General features: G+C 37.5%; 1 protein-coding gene across 7 annotated transcripts in view; it reads right to left on the minus strand.

The window, feature by feature from the left end:
- Positions 1–12,563, minus strand: part of FAT1 (FAT atypical cadherin 1) — a 147,843-nt gene that overhangs the window by 11,877 nt on the left and 123,403 nt on the right. For all 7 annotated transcript variants that reach the window (XR_006290766.1, XM_037897665.2, XM_037897667.2 and 4 more), the window contains 8 exons: positions 11,351–11,740; positions 9,544–9,758; positions 8,970–9,107; positions 8,430–8,573; positions 7,042–7,239; positions 1,594–2,395; positions 480–611; positions 206–369 (listed from right to left, as the gene is read on the minus strand). Coding sequence is in view for 6 of the 7 variants with exons in the window: in XM_037897665.2 (XP_037753593.1) it covers positions 206–369; positions 480–611; positions 1,594–2,395; positions 7,042–7,239; positions 8,430–8,573; positions 8,970–9,107; positions 9,544–9,758; positions 11,351–11,740 (2,183 nt within the window). In the remaining variant the exon portion in view is untranslated. The remainder of the gene's footprint in view (positions 1–205; positions 370–479; positions 612–1,593; positions 2,396–7,041; positions 7,240–8,429; positions 8,574–8,969; positions 9,108–9,543; positions 9,759–11,350; positions 11,741–12,563) is intronic.

Consider the following 12,563-nt stretch of genomic DNA (forward strand, 5'->3'; position numbering starts at 1 on the left):
TAAAAAATCTTTTGATAAATGTTTGCTGTCATCTGGATAAATAACAATAAATTTTTTTACTTTGAAGGCAATAGTCATTATGAGAATTCTGCAATGGTGGAATTATTAAATCTTTAAACTCTGGTAATAAAAATATCTTTTAATTTGGCTGATGTAAAAGCAAACTATGAGGTAGAGATCTATGCAATGGTAGATTATAATATACCTCTAAGATACTATAGTCTGTTCCTCGGGCATACATGACAACTGCATGGGTTGAATATGTTCTAAGCCTCATTGTGAGCTTCATTTCCTCTTTGTTTTCATTTTCCAAGAGACGATATTTTACATAGCTGCTCCCAGTAAATGTCACCGATGAACCAACTGATGCTTAAAAAAAATAGACAAGCATGAAATGATTTAAACACAAGATTAAAGCCAAAGTTCCCTTTCAAAGTACTGCAGACTTATCCAAAGACTTATCAGAATTAAAATCTCACCATGACACTGGCCAGGTTTGTCACTATGGCAAACACAAGTGTACTTTCCTTCCTTAAGATCTGCTATACATTCAGTACCTTCGGGGCATGAGTTTCCTTCACACACATTATTCACAAGGGGGCACTTCCCTTCTGTAAAACAGAACAAGTGGTTTATTTTTCGGGCATGGTAATTTAAAGCAAAACCACCTTGAACTTAAAATACAAAACAAAATTCTTAACTTTAGACAATGGGAGAGTAAAGTGGTAGTTATGTTGGGTAATTGACAAGAAAAATAGACTAGGCAGCAAGTACATTTGGTAGCTATGGAATTCCTAAACAGTCATGATTTCAACGCCTGCCGGCAGAAACTCTGAAACAAAAAAATGCCTGTTTACTGAGGTAAATCCAGATAGATATTATTTTAGTGTGGTTTTTTTTTTTTTTAAATCCCCCAGGTGGAGGTTTTGTTTTGTTTTTTTTTTAAAAAAGGCCATCAAAAGATGTGATCCCTCACCTACTATAAAACCTTAATTATTTTAGAAAATAATACTGTACCTATTTTTTTTTTCTTTTTTTTAAAGATTCATAGGCCAGATCCGCACCTGCTGTAAATCAGCATAGCTTCATTTACTTCCAGGAAAGGTCCGGCCTGATATCTCCTGTTCTGCAGCCATGTTTTACTATCCCAGTTGAAGGTAAGGCTCCTGGCACTGTCCAGATGTTGTGTGGAGCAACATTCTAAGCAGCACCCAGGAGACAGACAGGTGCTTTGTGGGGACTTGCATGTCAAAAGACAGGTAACTATCCTAGCCTTCAATCATGAAGTAAGGTAGGGCTGCAAAATGGGATGTTCACTTTTATAAAACAAATAAGTAGAATGCTTGAGAAACAAAAAACCCTCTTATGGGTTTACACTGGATAAGCTATCAAAATGTGGACAGCTGTATGTGGGGCAAGAACTACCCTGAAATCATTTCCTTATTCTTCTCTTATTTAGCATGAAATGGCGCAATCGTGTCAATGGTGGCTATACCATATTTTTAGTGTTTGGACTATTAAATGAATGTACCATTAATGTCTCTGGTTTTTTGAAATGATACCATTTATTTTCAGGGTACATCTTTTCCTTACCTTTGCAAAGACAAACTGCTGTTCTGTGATGACGTGGAGTGACAAAACTCAGCCTGGCTGTGCTGTGGGTTGACATGGAATTCTTGTCTACTGTCACTTTTTCTTCACAAAATTTCCAAGGACAATCCAGGCCTGCACAAAGCTTGTGGAAAATGTCAAGTATCCGGACACCTAAGATTTCTTCAAGGTCAGCTACAGAGGAGTTTATCTTCTGGAGCAGAATTCTGGTTGGATGTTGAGAACTAATAGATTTCTCAACAAGCAGTAGTACATCGAGGTTTGAAGGAGGATCAGAGGGTTGCAAACTAACAATCTGTATGTCACTTCTTCTCACACCCAAAATATTTCTTAAAGCTCTCTGGAAATTGCGCCAGTAGTCACCAATGAATTCTTCAGGAGCGAGGTTTGCAAAGCGTATAGCAATGCTGTGGTTTAGCAAGTCTTCTGTGATTTGTCTGATGTGCACTGTAATGTCAGCTGCAGTAGTAAATCTTCCATCTGTAACAGTGACATTCAGGAGGTACTGTCCTATGTCTAGCCTTTTGTGTGCTATCAGTTTACCACCTGTGCTAGAGACAGAGAATAAGGATTCCATCTTGGGATCCAAACTGTATGTTAAAGTATCATAAACATCTTGATCTGTTGCATGGATTTTCCCAATGACACCACCTGAATATTCGTCTCCAAAGGCTGTAATAAAGATTTCTAGTGGCAGAATTGCTGGAGGATAGATGCTCTCCTCAATAATTCTAATGTCAATGTAAGTCAAAGATGACAACTGTGGTTTTCCATTATCTGCCACCTATTAGAAAATAGAGAGATAAAGAATGAATTTTTGCTTTGTTTCATCAGCTTTTAACAGAAACATTTACTGTACTGTAGAGAGTAAAACACCCTTGCAAGATACTGATTCAGGAAAATATATTGTTTTTCTTATAAGAAGATGCCTTATTAAAGTTTCATACATAACACAGTGCTTGAGAGAAAACCTAGTAGCAACAACGTAAATAATTCATGTCAAAATTATAGATGTATTTCTATTATCTGTGCAATAAAATTTAAACTGATAAAGCAGCAAGGACACTGTTTAATACCGTCACTGCTATTTATTAAAATAGGGGGAAAAGTTGCCAATGTGAAGCTCCAAACACACTATTACACAATACTAGCCACTGATTCATAGTTTTCAGGCAATAATATCACAGCAACTATGAAAAGCTAAAGATCTGAAATAAAGTTTCAAGTCCTAGTGATTCACTAAGTATCTAAAAAAAATTCAGATAATCAAAGATTAAACAGCTACACTGTTTATAAGAGTAGATTTCTTTGCATTTCCAGGTACGTGTTAACAAATAAGAAATGCACAGTAGCTGGTTTCAGACAGCAGATGGCGCTTGAAGTATTCTTTTATTTCGAACATGGAAATATCCTACAAAGCCACAATGATTCATGCAATAAACATCCAAACACACTTCTCCATACAGTCATTGGGAGAACCTCAGTTAAAACAAATCCAAATTGTGAAATGCCAAACATTACATTAAATTGAAAAGGCATAAAGTTATGTTTAATTATATTGTGTTTCATGATTTGTCATTGTGATGAAGAAAAACATCCTGTGATGATATTTGCTTCAAATAACTATAATAATTATCTTCAACAGTATCAGACTGTCTAGCTGCAACAAAATCCAAAGATTTTTTAAACATGATGCCGGCGAACCCACAACCCATTCTAGCACAAGGACGCATATTGTGATACAAAGAGAGGAAAAAGAGAGTAGGAGAATGAGATAATGTCCTCCCCTCCTTTCCCTTCCATTTTTCTCTTCCTTCCCTTCTCAGTTCTTCTCTTTGCATTACCTCTCTGGAGCAGAGTTCTGTCACAGACAGCGAATGTGAGCATTGCAACTCTAATAGCACACACAATACAGAGTGGCACAGGAAAATCCTATGTTGTGGTAAAAAGCATCCCTACAGTTATTGTATTACTGCTAGAGATGGTTAGTGCTCTTGGAGACAGGCACTGGAAAATCATTTTATATTTTCATACAGAAACAGAAACCCAAACTTATGAAAATCTGAACATAAGATTATAAAAAGGTTTTACACGTATGCAATAATTTATCATTTTAATATAGTATAATTATTTTAGAAAGATGGGCTTATATCTGGAAAGCTGACTTTTAGTAACCCAAATGTTTACAGAAGGAGACAGGACTCAAGCGCATGCTATGTTTGGTTTTGCCTAGATTTCTGACTGGTTGTTCTAAAACATAAAGGGCAGAATTCAGATCTGGGGGATAGGTAAAAATGGAGAAAAGAGAGAGAATAAAAAAGAACAAAGGGGCATGTAGAAAAAAAGTAGTAAGAAGAATTAACTAATGTGGCTATATTTAAAATAAATATATTGATAGTATTTTAAATGGAGCTGGTTAGGAATTTTGTGCCACAACATTTTTGCCAGAAACTTCTTGTGGAAACGTATCAGTTCAGACAGTGCTTTAATCAGGAAGGTTTCTCAGGTTCAGGATGGAAATTTTTGTGCAAACCAGAGACACACACCTCAAAAAAGCCTACCTCAAAACCCTGCTCTGCCTGGTGCCCTAGCCACGAGGCTATAGGATAGTCTTTCCCTGGCTAAGTTAGAGTACGCACTTGGGATGTGGGAGATTCAGGATGAAGTCCTTGGTCTGACTCAAGACTCAGGTACAGCGGGTCCCCGGTATACATCGGGGTTGTGTTCTTGAAAAGGGCAACAGATATCAAAATGACATATACTGGGGACCCGCTGGTACAGCAGTGGAGTAGGCAGGAGGGGACACTTGGGTGGGCGGGCAATGACGGGGTGGGGCGCGGAGGGGTAGGAGTGAGCTGGCCGCTTCTCCACCCTCCAGCCGGTCTTGCGGGGGGGCGCTGGGGAGGAGGCACGGATAGATGCTCGGGCCAGGGGCTCCTAGAAAATTGGGGGCCCCCAGAAAAACGTCAATTGTCAGAGGCTGTTGGGGGACAGACTGACACAGAGAATAGCTCTACAGAGGCATCTGAAGGAGCTCTATCTTTCTCTCGATTCAGGGAATCTGTAAGCCTTAGGTAATGCAGGAATGTATATAGACTGTTTTTAAGATCTGTGTTCCCCAAATGCTTTTCTTACCCCGACCATCTCCTCCCTACATCCCAAGTCTTGGGCTGCATTCAAATGAAGATTCTGTCTATACTGGTTCTTATACTAGTGCCCATTACCATAGCATCTGTGTATGACACTCAAAAGTAAACCACAGCTCTCTCTTCTCTCTTCCTGCTTAGAGTAAGTTTGGTATGGTTGTTATCTCAATATGGACTGAATCAGCATACACAGAAGAGTGGACAGGACTTCTCCAGGCCTCTGCATTAAGAAGTAGGAGGTACAGCTTATCTGAATTTTTTGATGAAGCATTATTTTGTCTGAAAATGCCAATTCGTCAGACAAACTTTCTGGATGGAATGGAATGAGGATGGAATTCCTGTTCAAAACCAGAGAGAAAGACACTCACCCAAGAGTAGTCTGGCAGTTAGCCGAGCGGTTAGGGAAGTGGGAGACCCTGGTACAAGTCCCTACTCTGACTGGTTCAGAGGTCTCCCACATCCCAGGAGACTTCCCTAACCACTTGGCCTAATACCTATTCTTGGGTGCCTCTCTGTTCATGGAAAAAATGGGAAAGGTTGCAGTTTCATCCCATTGTGGAAAAAGAAAATGTTGGAAATCTCAATTTATTTTTGCAGAATGGGAAAACAGTTTCCACATCCTGCTTTAGTGGAAAGCAAAGCTCTGTTTTCTCATGAATGTTAAATATTAGTTACAGGAATAATCTGGAGCTTTGGAGAGAGAAATTGTTATTGGCTTTTAAAGAATGTGTAGGAACAGAGCAGAAGATTTCTCCCAAAACAAGAAGTCTAGAAATGTCTGAGTCAAATGAAGTAAGTCCTGAAAACTTGTAAAATTTTGGGAAAATTTTTTTAGCCCTAGGATCTTGATTCCTCAGTTCATAGTTATCTTATTTATCAGACTATAGCTGAATTAAATAACATCTGATAAGACAATGAAGAATCGTCTGATCTTTTCTTATGGCACAGTCATCTAACAGATATAAAAACGTATCTGGGAAAACTAAGCTATCAAAGAAAGTGAGATTTATTGAGTTAGATCATCTTCCCTTTATTGTAGATTGCTTTGATAGCAGCCTGTTGGGTTAGAGATTAAGCCAAAGTATAAAAAACATCTGGCACTTGAAAAAGTTACAATATCAGAGCCAGATCTTCAGCTGTTGTAAAATCTGTGCAGTTCCATTGACTTAAAGAGAATCAATGAAATATGCTGATTTACATCAGATGAGAATCTAATCCATTGTGTGGAAACACTGTTACAATACAACATGTAAATTAGTATCTGATGTGTATCATAAGAACCAAAACTGTATTGCTATTGTACTTATATAGAGCCATGTGAAAAGAAGACTGTGCTATATAGAAGTGTTTTTTAAATCATTACAAAATATTTCAGCGCTGCAATGCTGTGAAGCCTTTATTAACCAGTTATGAGCATGTGAGCATTCTCTAGCTTATTCCTCCAGGTTTCAGTTGGAAGCCACAATAGAAAGAAGGATGCAACAAGACAATGCCCTCTATTACCACCAGTAGATGGTCTCAGGAACAGCACTACAGATCTAGGGCAGGGGTTCTCTACCTTTTTCTTTCTGAGGCCCCCCCAACATGCTATAAAAACTCAACAAACCACCTGTGCCACAACAACTGATGTTCTGCATATAAAAGCCAGGGCCGGCATTAGGGGGTAGCAAGCAGGGCAACTGCCTGGGGCTCTGTGCCAAAGGGGCCCCCACGAAGCTAAGATGCTCAGGCTTCAGCCCAAGGTGGCAGGGCTCAGGGCTCCCAGCTTCAGGTCGGGCTTCAGCTTTCTGCCCTGGGCCCCAGCAAGTCTAACACTAGCCCTGCTTGGCGGCTCCCCTGAAACCTGCTCGAGGCCCCCCCCACAGGGGGCCACAGACCCCTGGTTGAGAACCACTGATCTAGAGTATGGCTGTTTTCATGTGCAGTAAAATGCCTGATAAGAAATGAAGAAGAGGGATAGAATTCTGAAAAACAGACACAAAACAAAGGGGTGAACAAACACCCTAGGACAAATGTTCACCCTATTTACTCTTCACGTATGCCTTAATCCTCCAATGAAATCCACAAAGACAGAACTCGGACCTGCTTGGAGTCCTGCTGATGGGGTTTGCCTGTGGAGTCAATGGAGTTTGCCTGTGGAGATCTCATTGCAAGAATCACTACTTGGGATATACGGGTCATGTCACCAATATGCAAATGGCTATCCTCCAACCACAGGGAAAAAGTGAACTGGGTAATTAAACTGGTTAAAAATGCAAACTGGCTAGAGATAAGCCTCTCATACCTTAACATGGAGAAAATAATGATCCTTCACTTTGCGTTTCAGTGCAACAGATGTGGTAAGCACTCCTTGGTGGTTAATCTCAAAAGCGTTCTCTTCATTTCCACTCAGCATGGTGAAGATGAAAGGTGGACCGTTATGGGAAGAATCCTTGTCTGTCACTGTAAGCTGGAGCACACTAAATCCAACAGGCTTATTTTCCTATAAATATATACGAACATTGCATCACACAGATTCATTATAACAATGTAATCAGCGAGATACTCTGATTTGGATTTCCTTTCCACAACAGAAAGAAGTCAATTGGTATCACAGTAGTGTCAAACAACAGTTGTTTTTTTTACTTCCTGGAAATTTTTCCAGTTCTTCTGGCTTATTGTGTTAAAAAATGTCTTGGCCTTGAAACAAGGCCGGCTCTAGGATTTTTGCCACCCCAAGAAAAAAATTTTTTGGCCTCCCCCGCTTTTTTTTATGGAGAACGTTGAGCACCTAACTATTTTTATTTTCATATGCAAGGACAAAGGCATAAAACCACAAGAGCCAAACAGACAAGTTAGCTATGATCAGTCATCAACATGAGTGAAATATGGTTCAGGGTTTCCCTAAGTCAGGAATACTTGCTTATTTAATCTCTTTTCCAGTGCCATTATGTTCTGCCCAATTCAAATTTGTGTCATGCCCCTGGCATACATATGAAGGGCATACCCAATAAAAAACAGTTTTATTTCAGAGAGTTACTTTAATATCATGTTATTTTGTTATATTTTATTCTGAGTATTCCTGCTACCTCTATCTCCTTGTTTCAAAACTTAAATCCTCAAAACATCAGTTCACATCTACCATCCGTAACCCTGTGAGATGTGAATGACATTTCCTTTACAGCTGCTCAGCCTCATCTCTTAATCAGCCAAAGAGGGCTATGGAGCTACATGAATTAAATAATGGTCTATGTGCAGGAGTACAGAACATCTACTTTACAACAGAGCAGCCAAAATATAGTTTTCTAAGCATAATCTCTATCCGTGATTAGCAAAATAGGTCAATTTGTAATGTATGTATTTTTAAGCTGTACTGTATATGTATGTTGAATGTTGTACAGTGTAACCCAAAATAAAAATAGAATAATGTACATGTTAAAAGTGACACAGCCTATGAATGAAGTATTTCTCTGCAACTTTTGTAATAAGGCTGCACAATATGGTGCTGATTTTACAACACTTATTTACACTGATAAGCACTTAGGTAAACAGTCCCATTTATATTAATTCAGCATTAAATAATAAAAAATTTATATTTTTTTCTGTTGCAAAAATTTTCAAGTCACAGATTAACATCCAAAAACTGTACTTAGTTTGATTGTCATAAAATCTATAGTGCTATGTTTAGATTACCTGGATGATTACACTATAGTTCCCTTTTGAGAATACTGGAGGATTGTCATTTACATCTGATACATCAATGTTTACAGTAGTTGTGTTGACTCTAGATGGATTTCCATTATCTGAAGCTTGAACTGTCAAGGTGTATCCTGAAATCTTTAAAAAAAAAAAAAAAAAAAAAAATCCACACATTCATTAAAGAAAGAAAAAAGTGACAAACTGAAGAATTTTTATTAAGTGAGAAAAATATTTGAACCCACATAATACACTGGTACTTCAGACCAAGAACAAAGCTCTAATATATATCAAATACTACAATTAATAAAAGACCCTCTTCCAATCTGAATAAAACAAACACAAACTAATGCCATAAACAGATGGCGTCACTTCTTTAAAGTGTCCAAATTGAAAAAATTACATTTACCTATATTTTAAAACACCTGAAGTCATCAGAATTTACATAAATATCACCTCGGAAAATAGCAGTGTAAGTAACCTGTATTTTAATCTTACCAACTGAATTAAAAAAAAAAAAGTATAAAACTTACTTACCTCTTCTCGGTCTAAAAGTTTAGTCACTTTTATTTCACCCTTGGTATGGTCAATTGTAAAAGGACTCCCCTGATTGCCATCTATAATTGAGTAGTGAATGTGACTGTTTGAAGGTCCATCAGCATCATCTGCCATAACCTAGAGGACGTCATATTTTCATTTAAAACTGATCTAGGTAGATACTGGTGCTCTTTCAATAAATTCATTCTAATGGAAAGCACAGCTGTTTCAGGTCTAGCATATTACAGAGTTATCAAGGCAAAAACTCCAATATTTGGATTTTACGGAAGTCAGCTAAATTAATTTCCCTCGAATCTCTCTGAAAATGAAATCATAATTCATATAAATGGACTACAACTAGTACAAAATATTCTGCACTTTCCCCTATATGTTTTATATTCCCAGTTGTGAAAGATTTCTTAAAAGGTTAACAATTTACTACATAGCAGATCGGTATCCATTCATTTGTGGCCACCTTCAAATTAACATTTATTTCTCCAAGAGAGAAACTATGATTGGCACAACTGAATAAAATAGAGGAAAAACAAAAACAAAACCACATGATAATACGTACCGTAATGACCGATTGTTCAAGCATTGCATCCTCACTTATTACTGCTGTGTAGGTGTCTTGGCTGAACACTGGAGTGTTATCATTGATATCAGTTACATTGATATTCACTGTTACAACATCACTTAGTGAAGGCGTGCCTCCATCTGTGGCTTCCACTGTCAAGTAATACTCATGGGAACTTTCATAATCCAGGCTTTCAATAATAAAAATGGCTCCTACAAAGAAAAATCACATATTTTCATACTTTGATATTACTGTACTATTACATACTATTGCTTTTCAGTTTGTTTTAATTCATTTCCAAACAGCCCAATGACCTGATTAATCCCTGTGTTACGACAGTGTAAAATGGGAGATACACAGCAATGAAATGCTAGAATCTCCTTCCTTAGAGGTTTTTAAGGTCAGGCTTGACAGAGCTCTGGCTGGGATGATTTAGTTGGGGATTGGTCCTGCTTTGAGCAGGGGGTTGGACTAGATGACCTCCTGAGGTCCCTTCCAATCCTGATATTCTATGGTTCTATGAAATCAAACCCTAAACATTCAGAAGCTGCTGCTGCTGGAGCGAAAAACTGTCTTGGATCCAACTCACTCTCTAGGAAAACAAGAGTCAGAAAAAACATGTCCTGTTTTCATTTTCCATCAAAATAAATAAAATATGAGAAATAACCTTTGATTTCATTTAAACAGAAACCAGCTTTGATGTCAAAAATACAAGAGTATTATGTCAAGCGTGTAGTACGCAGTGGGAGCAATAGAACTGCCTGGGCTATACACAGGTTTTGTACCAGTAGAAGGATTTTGGTTAGGAGTCTGATTTTTTTTTTTTTAAAACCAAAATGGTACCACACTGTTATACCAGACACAGTTATATTTACATGAAGGTGCCTAATTCCAGTATAGTTTGTTTCTCTTCCCATATGAGAATAAGTTATACTGGTATAAGCACTTTTATACCAGTATAACTACATGTGGGGAGTGGGGAAGGAGTTGTACCATTTTAACAATAACCAAAGTAGTACAACTTGTGTGTGCAAATAAGGCCTTAGGGGAGAGAAACTCTTTTTCTTGAAAACACCTTTTGCAAAAAAGCTACATAATATACAGGACTTATGCTGTAAGGAGAACTGAGGTATAAGTTACTCTTTACTAAAGTAGTAGAACTGGACACAATTTTCAAAAGCAACTAAGTGACTTAGTTCCGCAGTCCCATTGACTTTCAGTCCTTAAATCCTTCATCTTTAGGCTGGATACATTGATGGGTAACATAGTTCTATCTTTCCCTAATGCCATACCAACTCTTAAAATTTTCATCTTTGAGGACCAATGATCAATTTTCCTTGTCGGTTTAATCACAGGTCTTTCTTTGACAAAACCTCATTTAGATTATACATAATGGCTTTTATGAACAGACTGTTACCTATAATTATAGTAGTAGTTTTTTGTTTATGTTTGTGTTTTTTTATTTTTGGCATGGTGGAGAACACACTGGTTAGGAAACTTCTACTCTACTTTGTAGACTAAGTAAGGGTATCCTAAATAGCAGCTATCAAAAACATTACATACAGTTAATTTTTCATATATTACACTCCTTTCCAAGACTATTTTTAAACGAATGAACATTTCAGCAGACACTAACAAAACACATCAGGCTAAGATATCACTGACTTTACAGGACATATGTTTTAAGTCTATCTGCTTGGCTTATCAGTTGCATGATGTGTAATAACACTGCTTGGTGAAAATGATACAGCTAAATATACATTAACACACATGCTTCTGTTAATTCACCCTTATGTTCTGTTACCTGTTGCTGAATCAATACTGAATTTTCCATGTTCGTTTCCACTGACTATTGAATAGGTGATCTCAGCATTGGCTTCAATGTCCCTGCTAGCAGCATAAATCTGAAGAACTTCTGTTCCAATTAAAGTGTCTTCTGATACAGTGGCACTGTACTCTCTATATTCAAATACAGGTGGATTGTCATTTATATCCAAAACAGAAACCACAAGACTACTAATAGAGGACAGCCTTCTAGGTAAACCCTGATCTAAAGCTTTTAAAGTCAGAGTGTACACTGCCTGCAACTCCCGATCCAAAGGCTTCTCCAACCGAACAATTCCAGAGAATTCATCAATAGAGAACTGCCCATCAGCAGAGTTCACCAGTGAGTAGCGAATTTTATGGTTCATCCCTGCATTTAAAAACAGAAAAGCTTTTTATGGAACATGAAATGACAGCTAAAATGCATTGCTATAGTGATTAATCTAGATAACAATACACATGAAAAAAGTGTAAACACTGACATTCACATTAAAGCAAATTTATATAACTACAGTGGCTACAGTCAAGAGTAGAAGCTACTGATATGGTATAAACTATATCATAAGCTATAGATTTGTAACTTCTACTCCAGAAAGACTGAAGTAGCTATCTGTTTTATTCACAGTCTCTGTTAATATGAAAATATCGGGTAGTAATAGAAATTTAATTAGAACTTCAAAATGTTAATTTCTGCTTTAGAGGGTGAAATCCTTTAAAATTATTATATTATACACACACACGCACAAAGGCCAGGTTGCATCAAATAACTAGGCTCTAATCCAGTAAGTTTATTTAAGAATCAAGTACACAAGATGAACGACATTCTCTGGCAAGAGTTCTGTATTAAAATAACAACATAGCATTTTGTGCCATTCAGTTTGCTTATGAGCCCCAGAGACTGGCAAAGTATGAAACTGGCTCTCTGCTGCTACCTTCTATTATGCAATTTAACTTTATCATTATAAATAATGTTTTTCTTAGCACTGAGGCAATACCAAATATTACAACTTGACCATCAAGACTTGACAGGTATGGGACAGTGTTGTGCCTTCAAACACAGAAATCATACGCTTCTGTAATTCTCCTGTTGAGTTTATAAGCACAAAGCGTAACTCTAAGTTCGTTTTAATGTCAAATTCAGGCCATATTCACACAGCACTTTATAGCTAAACAATGATGAACTACTTATCTCA

This window comes from Chelonia mydas, chromosome 4, assembly GCF_015237465.2.
Source record: "Chelonia mydas isolate rCheMyd1 chromosome 4, rCheMyd1.pri.v2, whole genome shotgun sequence".
Lineage (NCBI taxonomy): Eukaryota > Metazoa > Chordata > Testudines > Cheloniidae > Chelonia > Chelonia mydas.